General features: G+C 44.4%; 1 protein-coding gene across 1 annotated transcript in view; it reads left to right on the forward strand.

Annotated features, from left to right (window-relative positions):
• ext1b (exostosin glycosyltransferase 1b) overlaps positions 1 to 17,063 on the forward strand; it is a 112,554-nt gene that overhangs the window by 71,757 nt on the left and 23,734 nt on the right. The window contains exons 5-7 of the mRNA XM_064983885.1: positions 4,368 to 4,500; positions 6,116 to 6,234; positions 12,097 to 12,192. Coding sequence (XP_064839957.1) covers positions 4,368 to 4,500; positions 6,116 to 6,234; positions 12,097 to 12,192 — 348 coding nt within the window. The remainder of the gene's footprint in view (positions 1 to 4,367; positions 4,501 to 6,115; positions 6,235 to 12,096; positions 12,193 to 17,063) is intronic.

Here is a 17,063-nt window from a genome sequence, read left to right on the forward strand (position 1 = left end):
ACACGCACACACACAGACACATGCACACACACAGACACATGCACACACAGATACACAGAAAACTCACACTCACACAACACACACACACACTTTCTTTCTCATTTTCTCTCTCCGTCTCCTCGGCTATCAATCTCCCTCTGTCTTCCAGAGTTCCAATGTCACGCTAGCCTCACCGCAATCTCTCTGTTTATTTCCAAGTGTCTATTTCATGCTCGACTGACCTTACACCACCAGCCATCCACACACTACCAGCCATCCTCACACCACCAGCCATCCTCACACCACCAGCCATCCGCACACCTCACACTACGATTGCAAATGCATCATCCTATGAGCACAAGATGTTGAAAATACTTTTAAATAAAAAAATGTATTTTCAACCTAATTTACGTCTACAACGTCTTTTCAACGTCTTGCGCTCATAGGGCACAGCCTACACCAGGGGTCGGCAACAGGCGGCCAGCATGCCAAAACCATCCGGCAAGTGATTATTTTAGGGGGTAAAAAAAAGACTACAATCACCAGGAATTCAGCTAAAAAAAATGAAAGTATTCCCATGAATTAAAAAAAGTGTGATTGTGTCTCAATGTAATCAAGGTATGAAATGGTAGTTATTACAGTCTCTTTTTGGGGTTAGTTGGTGTCAATTTGCAGTGTACAAATGATTATAATTATGCTCCGTTCCCCCCCGACAATCCGCTCGGGCAAATTCAGCCCGCAGCTGAATCTAATTGCCTACCCCCTGGTCTACGACATAGCTTGGCACCAATCTCAAATGTATCTCTATTTTCTACACAGCCTTGGAGCAAAACTAGCCTCATGCCCCACAATCTCATCCATATCGTCAATCTGAGTATTTATGCTAGCCGCACCAACCTGATGGACATCTTTAGTCTGTCGTGCCAATCACCTTTATCTCTACTAGCCTCAACCTGGGATTGCTGCCATCTCACACACAGGTCTCCATCCGTCTCAGTGTTTGGGCACCAGCTCGGCAGTGGCACCCAGGCTTAACCCCACTGACGTGCTGTCACTCTGTGCTAAGGTGGGGAGGAGGGCGGGGGACATTGTAACACGGCACAGCCCGTGTGACTTACCGTTTTGTTGTTTATGTGCCGAATGTGTTCAAGGGAGAGACGGGGGGGACGGGGACACACACACACTATATATACAAAAGTATGTGAACACACCTTCAAATTAGTCGCTTCGGCTATTTCAGCCACACCTGTTGCCGAGAGGTGTATAAAATCGAGCACACAGCCATGCAATCTCCATAGACAAACATTGACATTAGAATGACCTTACTGAAGAGCTCAGTGACTTTCAGCGTGGCACCGTCATAGGATGCCACCTTTCCAACAAGTCAGTTTGTCAAATTTCTGCCCTACTAGAGCTGCCCTGGTCAACTGTTAGCGCTGTTACTGTGAAGTGGAAATGTCTAGGAGCAGCAACGGTTCAGCCACGAAGTGGTAGGCCGCACAAACTCACAGAACGGGACCGCCGAGTGTTGAAGCGCGTAGCGCATAAGAATCGTCTGTCCTCGGTTGCAACACTCACTACCGACTTCCAAACTGCCTCAAGAAGCAATGTCAGCACAAGAACTGTTCGTCAGGATCTTCATAAAATGGGTTTCCATGGCCGAGCACGCGCACCAAAGCCCAAGATCACCATGCGCAATGCCAAGCGTCGGCCGGAGTGGTGTAAAGCTCGCCACCATTGGACTGGAGCAGTGCAAACATGTTCTCTGGAGTGATGAATCACACTTCACCATGGACGAGTCTGGGTTTGGTCGGATGCCAAGAGAACAACACTACCTGCCCTAATGCATAGTGCCAACTATAAGGTTTGGTGGAGGAGGGGAAAAATGGTCTGGAACTGTTTTTTTTTCATAGTTCCAGTAAAGGGAAATCTTAATGCTCCAGTACAGAGCCCTGACCTCAACCCCATCGAACACCTTTGGGATGAATTGGAACACAGACTGCGAGCCAGGCCTAATTGCCCAACATCAGTGCCTGACCGTACTAATGCTCTTGTGGCTGAATGGAAGCAAGTCCAGGCAGCAATGTTCCAACATCCAGTAGAAAGCCTTCCCAGAAGAGGGGAGGCTGTTATAGCAGCAAAGGGGAGACCAACTCCATATTATTGCCCGTGATTTTGGAATGAGATGTTCGACGAGCAGGTGTCCACATACTTTTCTTCGTGTAGTATATGTTAATGCCGTTGCGGCTGAGTTGGCGAGCGAGTAAACACGCAAGAGAACAAGCCAACCAATCACGTTGCGTTTCCTGTCACGAGGGTTGAGAAGTTTTGACCAATCACAAAGCCAATGGAGCCTTCTCTGTTCCTGTCGATTCCCGGCACACCTATTAAACGGAATTACAGTGTGTTTCCAAAACAGAGCGGATTTATCTATTATTCTCCTAATTGGCTGATTTTAGCTGCTGGGAGGCTAGATTGAGTCGTCCATCATGCTCAGCTAGGACGCTCAAGGGGAAGGAGTTCAGCCATGCAAGAGAAATAGCCCTTCATAAGGTCTTAAGACCCTCGTGTTGAAGGTGGTGAGTGCTTTTTATTGAGAGGCTAAAGGATTCCAAGTTAATCTGTTGGGCTGAGGCAAATGGTTATTGACTGGCCTGAGGGGCCGTAAGCAGAGGAAAACTGCCTCTCGTTTCTTATCCCCACCTCGGCAGATTAATTTTTATATTGCTTTGTCAATATTATTAAAGTATTCTACAGCGCCATGATCACATGGAACTCCCTTCCATCTCCTATTACTCAAGCAAACAGCAAAATACCTTTGAAAAACAGATTAAGCAACATCTCATGGAACAGTGGGGACTGTGAGGACACACACACACTCTTAACACACCTTTTTTTTTATTGTTTGTATATTTTTTTGTGTGTTGTTTGCATATAGTTTTATTTCAAATTTGTGACTGTCCTCGTCTGTCGGTGGGTAAGTGTTTTGTTACTTGTCACGCTTTAGGTTTTTTGTGGACCCCCGGGGACGAGTTGCGTCTGCAAAAGCTAACGGGGAGCTAAACAAACAAAGCCAGACCCCTCCAGCGGTGTTATTAGCTCCCTTCTCCAGCCGCCCACCGTCGCTTTCCATCCACAACCACCCGAGATGTTTCGCGTTGTTACCAAGCCAACGGCCAAGTCACCCCCCCCCCCCGCCACCTATTCCGCCACCGCAGGATTCAATAGATTTAATAGAGAGCCTAAAAACATGACTGCAAACCTGTGTATGTTTTACAGAAGCAATTTAGCACTTGCTCAAGGGCACAGCGGTAATATCGCTTTCTGTCGTGCCTCGATACCACAGCAGCAGCAAATTGCATCCCCCACCTCCAGAAAGCAACGGGAAATGGCCAGTCTGGTATTGGTGTTTGGATGTGTGAGGGACTATTTAGGGTCTATTTGTAAGGGGAATGAATGAGTGGACTCCTCATTGGAGTGGCTGGTGTTTGACTGTATGTACCACTGAACTGGTTTGTTCTTTCGTGCGTGAAGTATGTTTTGGGCACAGCTTCTATTTGTATGACTGACTGCTGCCCGTACTGGTACTGAGTTACAGGTTTATCTGGATGTCTCGTATGTATGGGGCGGCAGGGTAGCCTAGTGGTTAGAGCGTTGGACTAGTAACCGGAAGGTTGCAAGTTCAAACCCTCGAGCTGACAAGGTACAAATCTGTCGTTCTGCCCCTGAACAGGCAGTTAACCCACTGTTCCTAGGCCGTCATTGAAAATAAGAATTTGTTCTTAACTGACTTGCCTGGTTAAATAAAGGTAAAATAAATTAAAAAATGTAAGCGGCACCTGTTAGAGGTCTCGCTGTATTAGTGGGGCTTCGTCGAGTGGCTGAAACGTTTGAGCATTGAGGATATAAATGAAGGCAAGAAATAATGTCAAGAAATAAAGCATAGAAATCCAAGTTTGGGAAACCCTAATGTAAAGAGTACTAAACAGGGTCAGTCTACTATAGGGTTCTCCATCCCTGTTCCTGGAGAGCTGCCCTCATGTAGGTTTTCACTCCAACCCCAGTTGTAACGAACCTGTTTCAGCTTCTCAACCAGCCAATTATTAGAATGAGGTGCGCTAGATTAGCGTTGGCGCGAACACCTACAGAACGGTGAGCTCTCCGGGAAGAGGGCTGGGGAGCTCTGGTTTATTACATTATACAGCTGTCTGCGACGTTCAGAATGTTTCTCTCTACTGGACACACACCTAATGCTAATAATATAGTGGTATATGAATGAATAACAGAACCTCAGTGTATCTGTTTTTGAGTGACTGGTGTTTTAGTGTCTATGAATGTTCTGTTGGAGGGACTGGTTTAACCTCTGCCCATCTCCTCTTGCCCTCCAGATCATCCAGGACCGGGTGCTGCAGCAGGAGTCCAGGAGCACCTTGATGTGGAACAGCCACCCCGGGGGGCTCTTCGCCCTGCCACAGTACTCTGCCCACTTGGGAGACTTCCCCTTCTACTACGCTACCCTAGGTGAGCCACCCCTCCTCAATCGACCACTCAATCAAATGTATTTGTATGGCCTTTTCACACCAGCTGTTGTCACAAAGTGCATTTTACAGTTACCTGTTTTAGATCCCATAGAGCAAGCCCAAGCGGGAACACATTTGGCTCGGGAAAAACTCCACTCCATCGCATTTATTGCATGGTAGCACCAGTCGTTCCGTATCTGTGTAACAGCCGTCCTTTACCGATTGTCTTGAGCTATAGATATACTAGGGCTACACAAGGGAAGTCACCTTGCCACACCACATTTTGTTGTGCGTTTGGTCAAGTAGTAGGTACATGATATCTATGTTATGGGTAGAGTCCTTGTGTCTTCTTAAACATTTCCCTTAGCCTATGATATACTGCTAACCCCCGTCCAAATGTTGTTGTTTTTTAAATGAGAAGCGTCTGTTTCTAGAACCTTGGATTCCAGCTGTGACAGAGTCTTAAATGACTACGTACCCGAGACGCTGTCCCACTAGATCAATTGACTTGTTACAGTGGCTATAACAACGTGTTACTCGATTGACCCTTGATTGATGCTCGCATTAGGCCCGCTGACACGCCTAATGGTCAGTCAGTCGTTCGTTTCACTCAGTGAGCACGGCATATACCGCTGCGCCGGTTCACAATCACACACTGCGCCTCTGTAACAATCTGTGACCTCAAAGGCCTTTTTTTAGTGCGTCCCAAATGGCTGCCTATTCCCTATGTAGTGCACTACTTCTGACCCAGAGCCCTATAGGCCCAGCTCAAAACTAGTGCACTATAAATGGGATAGGGTGCTATTTGGGATTCTTCTCCTCTGTAACTCTATTGTCATCTCGTCGATGAAGTCAGGTTGTCAGCTCCCTCAATACACAACCCTTTTGATCGAGCACCTTGGGGCGAGGCGCAAATATTACAATTATCGCGGGGTGACGAGCATTGAGTTTTATTTGTTTTTCACGGAGTCAACCAATTAAGCATGTGGAGGTTTTTAAAGGGACAAGGTGGAGTGTTGGAGGACTAAATGAGACCGATAAAACAGGAGAATCGATCTCGTAATGACACTCCGAATCCAATCTGTTATTATGAGGAGCCAATGCCTCTACCCCTTAAAAATGATTTGGTGTTCTGGATATGAATTGGACACCTAGTGAGATCAATCATTTAATAAGGAGTCCCCTTTCATCTCGTAAATAATAACGTCATAAATCAGCTGTTTGTGTAAGCATGGCCTACAAGTAAATACTAAAGCCTCGTCACCAATAACTACAATGTGAAAACATACAGAGAATTAACCATTTTTAGGTCTAGTTTCGAATGATTTCTCATAGAAATGTGTATTTTATTTTATGCCTGCTGTAATTGAGGATAATGACTTTGAACAAACTGATGATTTGGCGATGCCAAAAGAAATGTACCTAGAGGCGAAACTTCTGCGAATCACCAATAGTTTTGTCCCTTTGTTCAGCTATAGACAGAGTGATGTCAATATCCTACTTTATGTTTGTCTGTGTTCCAGCCATCCAACTTTAACAAATATCATGTTTGTCTGTATTGTAGGTATCAAACCTTACCTGTAATACTGTACGTTTTGACCTGTTTTATGTTCCAGGTATAAAACCGTACCCCAAGTTCACGGCTGTCATCCATGCAGTCACCCCCCTGGTCTCCCAATCCCAGCCCATCCTCAAGCTCTTGGTGGCTGTTGCCAAATCACCGTATTGTGCACAGGTAAGAAGCCACAAACGTGTTTGTGTGTGTGCACATTCCTGCTCATGTCCTCCAATTGTCGGAACTCTCCCGAAACCCAATATTACTCCCAACTGTGAGGGATTTCGTAGCATCATTGCCGAGACAAAAGGACATCATCTCAAGCACCAGTGGATAACCAACCTCTCTCTCTACCACCTCAGAGTTAACTCACGTGGATTGAATTACAATCTGTACCGATTGGTCATCTCTCTCTCTCTCTGTCTGTGTGCGTATCTGAAAGCGCCGTGGGCTAGCTGGATACAAGAGGTATTGGTTTTAACCAGGGCTGGGGGAATTAAACCAAAGTCCGATAGCTGTGTCTACTATAGTGTGTTACACACTCCCTAATGCATCTTAATTGTGTGGGGAGGTGTGCAACCCTCCCTTCTATATAGAAATGCTTTGTATTCTAGATTGCAGGCTCCCTATGCAAAATGGAGAGCCAGGTACATAAGAAAAGTATCAACATCTACATCATCTCACTCTCAGCCCACAAAGACTTCCATGTTGAGGGGGACGGGAAGTAGAGAAGAGGGATATAAATAAATGAATGGGAGGGAGAGAATGAAAGAGAGAAAAGGGGGAGAGAGAGAGAGGGGAGAGAATTGGGAGCAAAAAAGCTTTTGAGACTGCGCTGGCAGAGACATGCATGCAGAGATTGTGGACTTCCTGCTGTGAGTGCGCGTGTTCCACAGTTTTACAGAGAAACTGTGTCTGTCGCTCACATCACTGGCACACATATACACACACTCATACTGAAACACACATACACGATACACTGAACTTATGATACCAACATGTTAGAATTTTTTCATTTCATGTGTCGGATCTAGAAGCACAAGCATTTCGCTACACTCGCATTAACATCTGCTTGTGTATGTGACAAATAAAATTTGATTTGATACTACCAACATTTTCGCCCCTACCGAGCTAAATAACCCACTGGCCCCTGTTTAAAAAATGGTTATTAAGTCAGTTGTTTATAAATTCAGTAAATGTTTTAAGTAACAGCAACTACTAGTCTCTTATATTCACCAATCCAATAATGTCCACTTCACTTTCATGTGCATATCAGCTGCATTCCGTACTGTTAAGGTGACCGTATTACCACCACACCGGCGGTGTGGAAGAACTTGACTGGCCTGCAAAAAGCCCTGACCTTAACCCTATCGAACACCTTTGGGATGAATTGGACTTCTTAAAATTAACGACATTAATCCGCTTTGCAACGGGTGTAGAGCCTAACTGGCAGTGCCTTTGGAAAGTATTCAGACCCCTTGACTTTTTCCACATTTTGTTATGTTACAGCCTTATTCTAAAATGGATTAGATAAAAAGAAAAAAACACACAATACCCCATAATGACGAAGCAAAAACAGGTTTTTAGACATTTTGCACATTTATGACAAAAAGTATTCAGACCCTTTGCTCTGAGACTTGAAATATGTTGAGATCAGGTGAACCCTTTTTCCATTGATCATCCTTGAGATGTTTCTACCACTTGATTGGAGTCCACCTGTGGTAAATTCAATTGATTGGACATGATTTGGACAGGCACACACCTGTCTATGTAAGGTCCCACAATTGACAGTGCATGAGGTCGAAGGAATTCTTCGTAGAGCTCTGACAGGATTGTGTCAAAGCACAGATCTGGGGAAGGGTACCAAAACATTTCTGCAGCATTGAAGTTCCCCAAGAACACAGTGGCGTCCATCATTCTTAAATGGAAGAAGTTTGGAACCACCATGACTCTTCCTAGAGCTGGCTGCCCGGCCAAACTGCGAAATCGAGAGAGAAGAGCCTTGGTCAGGGAGGTGACCGAGAACCTGATGGTCACTCTCACAGAGCTCTGGAGTTCCTCTGTGGAGATGGGTGAACCAGAAAGACAACCATCTCTTCAGCGCTCCACCAATCAGGCCTTTATGGTAGAGTGGCCAGACGGAAGCCACATCTCAGTAACAGGCACATGACAGCCCGCTTGGAGTTTGCCAAAAGGCTCCTACAGACTCTCAGACCATGAGGAACAAAATTCTCTGGTCTGATGAAACCAAGATTGAACTCTTTGGCCTGAATGCCAAGCAACACGTCTGGAGGAAACCTGGCACCATCCCTACAGGGAAGCATGGTGGTGGCAGCATCATGCTGTGGGGATGTTTTTCAGTGGCAGGGACTGGGAGACTAGTCAGGATCGAGGCAAAAACAAACTAAGCAAGGTACAGTGAGATCATTGATGAAATCCTGCTCCAGAGCGCTCAGGACCTCAGACTGGGGAAAAGGTTCACCTTCTAACAGAACAACGACCCTAAGCACACAGCTAAGACCACGCAGGAGTGGCTTCAGTACAAGTCTCTGAATGTCCTTGAGTGGCCCAGCAAGAGCCCGGACTTGAACCCGATCAAACATCTCTGGAGAGAACTGAAAATAGCTGTGCAGCAACGCTCCCCATCCAACCTGACAGAGCTTGAGAGGATCTGCAGAGAATAATGAAAGAAACTCATACCCAAGGCTGTAATCGCTGACAAAGGTGCTTCAACAAAGTAAAGGGTCTGAGTACTTATGTAAATGTAATATTTCAGTTTTTGATTTTATTTATAAAATCCTGTTTTTGGTTTGTCATTATGGGTTATTGTGTGTAGATTGTTGAGCAAAAAACAATTTCATCAATTTTAGAATAAGGATGTAACATAACATAACAATGTGGAAAAAGTCAAGGGGTCTGAATACATTCCGAAGGCACTGTACGCAGCTCGTGAGTTTCGAGTTTGGGGAAGATCATTTTCACCATAAAAATGCACCTTTATAAGTACACGCATAATCGCATTTGCTGGCTGACCAAAGTAAATGTGGACAGTTCTTCAAACGTCTTCATTATGCACCTGAATTCGAATAAGAATATGCGCAGTTGCGTCCCAAATGTGTCTGTCTTCACTTGTAGCTTGTGAGAAGGACCCAATTACGTGACGGGCTTTGGCTAATAAGATAATAAGCTAATTTAGATATTTGAGAGAGCCACGTGAGTGAGAGGTGCTTCGGAGCACCCTGACAGGAGAAGGGAATTGTAATTATTATATTCAGCCCAAGAGCACAATGGCCACTGGCCACAAAAGGCATGGATTTATTTTAGGAGCTTTACGGTCACGAAGGGGATGCCGCTGGGAAATTTGAGTCATTTTCAAGTGCTTGTCAAATTGTGAATGAGAGACTGATGAAGTGTGTGTAGCCTGCACACAAAAAAAACAAAGCAGAGCTCATGCCTTTTATGCAACTTTTTTCAAATCATCATTGGAGCCTTAGAATGTATTAAAACATATATAGCCCAATGTTTGTATCACAACTAAAGTTGCATAAATAACTCTAAATTAAGCATATAGGGAGGACCTGTTTCTCTAACCGCTCAACACAGGAAAAAAACGCATGTGCGCACTTCCTCAAATTGTTTGGAGACAATATCCTTTCTCTTCAGCTATGTTCAATTTGATTCTTCATACGATAAAATAATATTAAATAATTACACAAAATTCTGCTAAATGAACTAGTGTAGCCCACGTCCATACGGCATAGCCATATCAGGGCCTAACATAAGGACAAATCAGAGTATGCTATTCTGTTCTTCTGAAATGGACTACAGGAGATGCTAAATGTGTTTATGTCAATTAACGGTCAATTACCGTGAGGCCGGCAGTTATTTGCTTGACAATCAATGGTTTGACAAAATTGAATGACTGCCATGGCACTATCCCCCACCAGCCCTCATTCACCTGCTTCTCTCCATCCGCTCTTTCTGCACATCTATTAAAATAGAATTTAGCCTTGGTGGCAAGCGGGGATGGAGCCTTGATCAGTCTTCTGGTACATTTGATACATTGTAGCAGTGTGCAGAGTGAGCTACATTAATACATTGTATATCATTTCATCCTTGATATAACCAAGAGCACAGGCCAGCTGAGTACAGGCTTTGCAAGTTCGCTGTCACGCAGCAGTGCCAGAGGTTTAAAAACAGCTTTGCAACAGGCATGCTTGCAACTTTAGAGCAAAGGAAACGGCTGGTCTCTAGCTCAGATGTGTTTGTTTTTTCCCGCACGCAGTTTATATCATTTCGCAAACCATGTGAGCGGGGCGTTTTCACCTAATCCCGGCCCACAAATGATTGGTTTGATAACAAACAACGTTGTTTAGTCATTTTACCTAGCTAATTATCACCCTGGTAACTTGACAGTAGGTCTATGCACATTTGATTGGCACAAATTTCTTGTGAACAAACTATAGTTTTGGCAAGTCGGTTAGGACATCTACTTTGAGCATGACAAAAGTAATTTTTACAACAATTGTTTACAGATAAATTATTTCACTTATAATTCACTGGATCACAGTTGCAGTGGGTCAGACATTTACATATACTTAGTTGACTGTGCCTTTACACAGCTTGGAAAATTCCAGAAAATTATGTTATGGCTTTAGAAGCTTCTGATAGGCTAATTGACATCATTTGAGTCAATTGGGGGTGTACCTGTGGATGCCTACCTTGAAACTCAGTGCCTCTTTGCTTGACATCATGGGAAAATCTAAAGAAATCAGCCAAGACTACAGAAAAAAATGGTGGACCTCCACAAGTCTGGTTCATCCTTGGGAGCAATTTCCAAACGCCTGAAGGTACCACGTTCATCTGTACATACAATAGTACGGAAGTATGTACACCATGGGACCATGCAGCCATCATACCGCTGAGGAAGGAGACGCTTTCTGTCTCTTAGAGATGAACTTTCTTTGGTGTGAAAAGTGCAAATCAATCCCAGAACAACAGCAAAGGACCTTGTGAAGATGCTGGAGGAAACGGGTACAAAAGTAGCTATTTTCACAGTAAATCGAGTCCTATATTGACAAGCTGGAAGGTCGCTCAGCATGGAAGAAGCCACTGCTCCAAAACCGCCTTAAAAAAGCCAGATTACGGTTTGCAACTGCACATGGGAACAAATATTTGCCTTTTTGGGGAAATGTCTGGTCTGTTGAAACAAAAATATAACTGTTTTGCCATAATGACCATCGTTATGTTTGGAGGAAAAATGGGGAGTCTTGCAAGGTGAAGCATGGTGGTGGCAACATCATGTTGTGGGGGTGCTTTACTGCAGGAGGGACAGGTGCACTTCACAAAATAGATGGCATCATGAGGTAGGAAAATGATGTGGATATATTGAAGCAACATCTCAAGACATCAGTCATGAAGTTGAAGCTTGGTTGCAAATGGGTCTTCCAAATGGACAATGACCCCAAGCATACTTCCAAAGTTGTGGCAAAATGGCTTAAGGACAACAAAGTCAAGGTATTGGAGTGGCCATCACAAAGCCCTGACCTCAATCCTATAGATTGTAGGCAGAACTGAGAAACCGTGTGCGAGCAAGGAGGCCTACAACCTGACTCAATTACACCAGCTCTGTCAGGAGGAATGGCCCAAAATTCACCCAACTTATTGTAGGAAGCTAGTGGAAGGCTTCCCGAAACATTTGACTAAAATTAAACCATTTAAAGGCAATGCTACCAAATAGTAATAATAGGAATCCTATTTAAGCTCTCAATTGTGGGGTGGTTGGATGGATTTAAATGTCAGATGATTTGAATTGGATAATGAAATGTTGAAGACGTACGATGGGGGAATGTGGTGTTATGTGGTTAGTAAATTAAAATGAAGTGTAATTTTAGAATGTCATATCTGTGATTCTCATGAGATCTCTTTCTCCTGCTCTCTCACACCTTTAACTCCCCCACCCCTTCTATAATCTCAATTGCTGTTTCTGTCTCCATGTCTCTTCCTTTCTCCCCATCTCTCTCTGTCTCTCTCCTGTCTCAGATCATTGTGCTGTGGAACTGTGACAAGCCTCTCCCTGCTAAGCACCGCTGGCCTGCAACCTCAGTGCCCGTCATTGTCATCGAGGGAGAAAACAAGGTGAGCCTGCCTCGCACGCATGTCCTTTCAAGAGCTGGGCTGCCATTTTGGTTTCTCTACACACCCTCAAATAAAATGTCTTCATTTTGGCTTTACTGTGCCCCTAAGCCCTGTTCAGTGCCATCATTTTGGCGTATATCTATGCTTTGATCATTTGACAACTTGACCACAGAATTTCTGAACCCAGAAGCCCAACATTGCGATACTTCCGGGAACGCTTCGCGAAGCCGACTCGACGTACCAGAACGAGGTTTGGGGTTAATGTCTTAAGTAGCTGAGCATGTTGTTTACTCCCACCTTATACTGAAGGGGTGCCTTTTGATTTGACGGCCTGCACATGTGCAGTTCGGCACGACACAACCCTTCGACCCAATGACGTGTTCCTAGGCATGAGCTTAGCTGGCTAACGTTGCCATGACATCACCTTCAAGTGTGATCAGGGATTTCTATTGGAGAAGCAGTTTCTAGGCATCGACATACTGTACTTTCTTTGACTTAACCTTCTGACTTTGAAGCTGCATAACGCTGTCATATGCATGACATAGCAGATGTCATAAGCTGACAGCTTACTTTGCAATTCCATGCCACAGACCACTGTTTAGGTAAAGTAAGTTGTCAAGGAAATAACCTCATCTTTGCAACGCTTTGTAGTCAGTCAGTATTCCGTAGGGGGTTTGACTAAAGTGTCTCACATCGTGAGAGGTCAAAGTTGACACAGGAAGCGTGATCTGAGGCAGTAGTTTGAGAGCCTGGTAGCATTGCTTCACTCTAACGCCACAAAAAACGTTTGCTGAGCTGTCAATCAACCCAAGTGGTTTCTCTCACTCGTCAGTCACAACAGAGTGGGTGGGGTTTTGGTTTTTCTCCACATCCATGAGTGGTTTTCTTACGCTGTCAATCACATAGGGAGCGTGGTTTTGGGCTGTGGGTCGGCGACAACAGCCAGAGTTGAGTACAGCCGGGTCTGTGGCTTGTTGTGCTTGCGGCTGGCTTGTTGTTTACCCAGGCGGACCCAGCCAAACATGGCGAGCCTCTCTGAGCCACCAGCCTGGCGGTTGGTAGTGGGGGCACAGAAGGAGAGGAGAGCTATTTCTGGCGCCTCTGGGCTGGCATGGTGGCCATGTGGGCACTGCTTTACGACTCTTCAGCTTAACACAAGAACCACTAAGTCAGTCATTTTGACTGCATGAGTTTAATTGATTTATTACTCTGCCATTTTTTTTAAAGTCTCGCTCCCCCGTCCTTGACCTTTCCTAAATAAGTCTATATAACACCGTGTCGTCGTTAGAATCTTAATATCACAAACAGAACTGGAGTTTACAACCACTTTTAGGAGGTCATTTGTCATGCATAATTATGTCATCACCAATAGTGAATGAAGAACAGGGCGGGCCATTCTGTTGTATTGATCCATTCTAATTCTAATCTTAAAATGGTATCTACCCCATATCAACCCACTGAATCCAAGCGTATCATATCACATTGGAGTAGGCTGCACGGTGAGAGCGTGCCTTATTGTATATGCTGAACGTCTTTCAATATCTGGGAAAATATCCACAAGCGAGCGAGTGTCAGAAGATGTGGTCTTGAGGCTTGTGGAACCTTACGTTGGCCATGGGAGCAGTGTCACCGTGGACTATTTCTTCACTTCAAATTGCTTGCAAAGAAAACAAGTCTGGCCGGCACCATGCACAAAATAAGGCACCTGCACAGCTGTTGTACTCCACAACATGGGCTGAAGAATGACAAGACCACGGGAACACAACCAAGAGAAAACGGGTGACTACTACGCACTTACAACCAGACAAAAGTATGTTCGTGTGTCAAGCAAGTGAGTGTTATGAAGATTTGTGTTAACTGTTGGGACAAGGGGTAACAGCTAAACGAAATCCAACCGATGCCATTGCGTGAAGACGCACACAACATGAGCACGAGCTGACAATATATATATTTTTACTGCAGTCATATCAACACTTGTATACACTATAATTCCTTTTTTTGTGCTGATTGTGACTAAGGCCACTTGGCGCATATAATGATGTTTAGGCTACTGTTTTCATCATTTGACCTCTGGTCTTGGTGGTTGGTGTATATTTTGTCTTCTCATTATCGTTATAAAAAGAAGCTGTTACCGTGTTCCAACACTTTTGCTTCATAGTTGTAACAAAGGCATTCCACAAGTCCACAAGTTATATAGACTTTTTTTGGGGGGGGGGTTAGTTTTTACATAGCCTACAGTAATAAACTATTTAAAGTGCTGTTGTGTAATTTGAAATAAATAAAACAATCGTATTCTGCTATCCAAGGCCTTCCTAAACAACCAAATGATTATGAAATGTATTAATTACACTGTTAGAATGTTGCACTCAGAATGACTGCTCATTACTTTGAGGGGGGTCTCGAGACCCAGGTTCTCCCGCTGGGTCACCCAACAGTGTTATTGTGGTCTGCACCACACATTTTGTTGGCTCTCGCTCTCTGTCTCTGTGTGTCTCTTTCTCTCGCACAGTCTTTCTTTACCCTCTCTCGCTATACTTCACTGTTCCTCTCCTTCTCTCTTTTTTTCCTGTTTCTCTCTTCCTCCCTCTCTGAGGAATGTGGGAGGCTGATTCCTTCTCTTAAGAGCACACATTCCTAGCGCGTACAAGCCCCTCCCCCCAGGTAAACATGTCACACTTCTAACATTAAAACCATCTGTGCTGGGGAATGAAATCGCATCCTCATCTTATCCCCCCCTCATCTTATCCCCCTCTCTCTCTCAATTCAAGGGCTTTATTGGCATGGGAAACATGTTAACATTGCCAATGCAAGTGAAGTAGGTAATAAACAAAAGTGAAATGAACAATACAAATTAACAGTAAACATTACACTCACAGAAGTTTCAAAATAAGAGGCATTGCAAATATCATTATGTATAGTGTTGTTGTGATGTGCAAATCTCTCTCTCTGAGCGACTAAAACGTGGCTGGGAATTGTAGACATTTGGAGTCATTTGTGTTATTTGTTAGTTGTTTTTGTCGCACTTCTCGGCAATCTGAGTCATTCAAGATGTGTTCCGTTTAGGGCACTTTGTGGCAGAGGTCGGCGGGTACGAAGTGTTGTTTTGACTAATCAGCCTCTGTTCTCTCGTCTCTCTACCAAAGGCTTTATGCAGTATACATACATACACACACACACACACGCATTCTTTAATGTAAGCAGTAGCTTTTCGAAAGAACAGGGATTCCTGGAATGACCCGACCTTCAGAGCTGAGTGTTGTCTCCAGAGAAAAGGTTACAAGAAAGTGTGTGGCTGTTATACGGAGTGTTTGAAAGGAGGGGGGTGTGTGAAGTGTCTGTGTTCCATGCATGTGTGTGGTTCCGTGGCTGAATGAGTGCATGAGGCTGTGTGTACTTGTGGGGTGTGTTTGATTTCTAGTGAATATACATGATACACAGACTTGAGTGTGTGTTTCTCCACCCTTGGCTTTCAGCTCAGTCAGTAAATGGATGTATGGATGGATGGATGGGATGGAATGGTATGGATGGATGTATGGTATGGATGTATGTATGGTATGGTATGGATGGATGTATGGTCTGGATGGATGGTATGGTATGGATGGATAGATGTATGTATAGTATGGTATAAATTGAAAATACGGGCTTGTCACAATCAGGAAAGGGGAAATTGTGTCATGCGTAAGACAAGGGCTACTTTAGCTAGTGTGTGTTTTGCAGGGTTTCACAACATTCAAGCAGGTAATCTCAATCCAATCTATAGTAAGGTTTCCGCCATATTGTTACCATATTCCTAACTGGTCACGAAAGGAGAGTAGAAGACTAAAGAAACCCATTCATGTCTATTGGGACATGTCTTTTCCAGTGCTTGATGTATTGGCATCCCACCCTTGTGCTGTGCCGTTGTAATATATACTGAACAAAAATATAAACTCAACATGAAAAGTGTTGGTCCCATGTTTTATGAGCTGAAATAAAATACCCAGAATTTTTTCATACGCACAAAAAGCTTAGTTCTCCCCAATTTTGTGCATAAATTTGTTTACATCCCTGTTTGTCACAGATCACTCCGGAACTTTCATTACCCACACCTGTCCCCTATTCCCACTGATTAGTACTTGTGCCCTTTGGTTTCCATTGGGCGGTCCATTATTGTTATAATGTCCGTTGGTGCGTGTGAGTACCTGTGCTGTGTGTTTTGGGCTTTCGTGCCATTGTGGATTGCGCAGATGATTACGGGTCTCGCCCCATGTGATAATCATTCTGCATGTGTTATTTATTCGAGGTACTCCTCGCTCTTTTGTTTTGGGTTTCTACCCTGTGTTTTGTTACGTGTTGGGTCTTCGTCCCCGTGCCTTTACACGGCGCGCCGTAATTTGGGCTTAATAAAAAAAACTATTAGGCATTCCTGCGCCTGTCTCCAGAATCATTTATGCCAACGTAACACTGTTAGTGAACATGTCTCGTTTGCCAAGATAATCCATCCACCTGACAGGTGTGGCATATCAAGAAGCTGATTAAACAGCGTGATCATTACACAGGTGGACCGTGTGCTGGGGACAATAAAAGTTCACTCTAAAATGTGCAGTTTTGTCACAATACAATGCCACAGATGTCTCAAGATTTGAGGGAGTGTGCAATTGGCATGCTGACTGTAGGAATTGTACACCAGAACTGTTTCCAGAGAATTTAATGTTCCTTACTCTACCATAAGTCACCTCCAACCTTGTTTTAGCGAATTTAGCAGTACATCCAACCGGCCTCACAACCTCAGACCACGTGTAACCACGCCAGCCCAGGACCTCCACATCCGGCTCCTGTGTGGCTCAGTCGGTAGAGCATGGCGCTTGCAACGCCAAGCGTCGTGGGTTCGA

The sequence above is a fragment of the Oncorhynchus masou genome, chromosome 13, assembly GCF_036934945.1.
Source record: "Oncorhynchus masou masou isolate Uvic2021 chromosome 13, UVic_Omas_1.1, whole genome shotgun sequence".
Classification (NCBI taxonomy): Eukaryota; Metazoa; Chordata; class Actinopteri; order Salmoniformes; family Salmonidae; genus Oncorhynchus; species Oncorhynchus masou.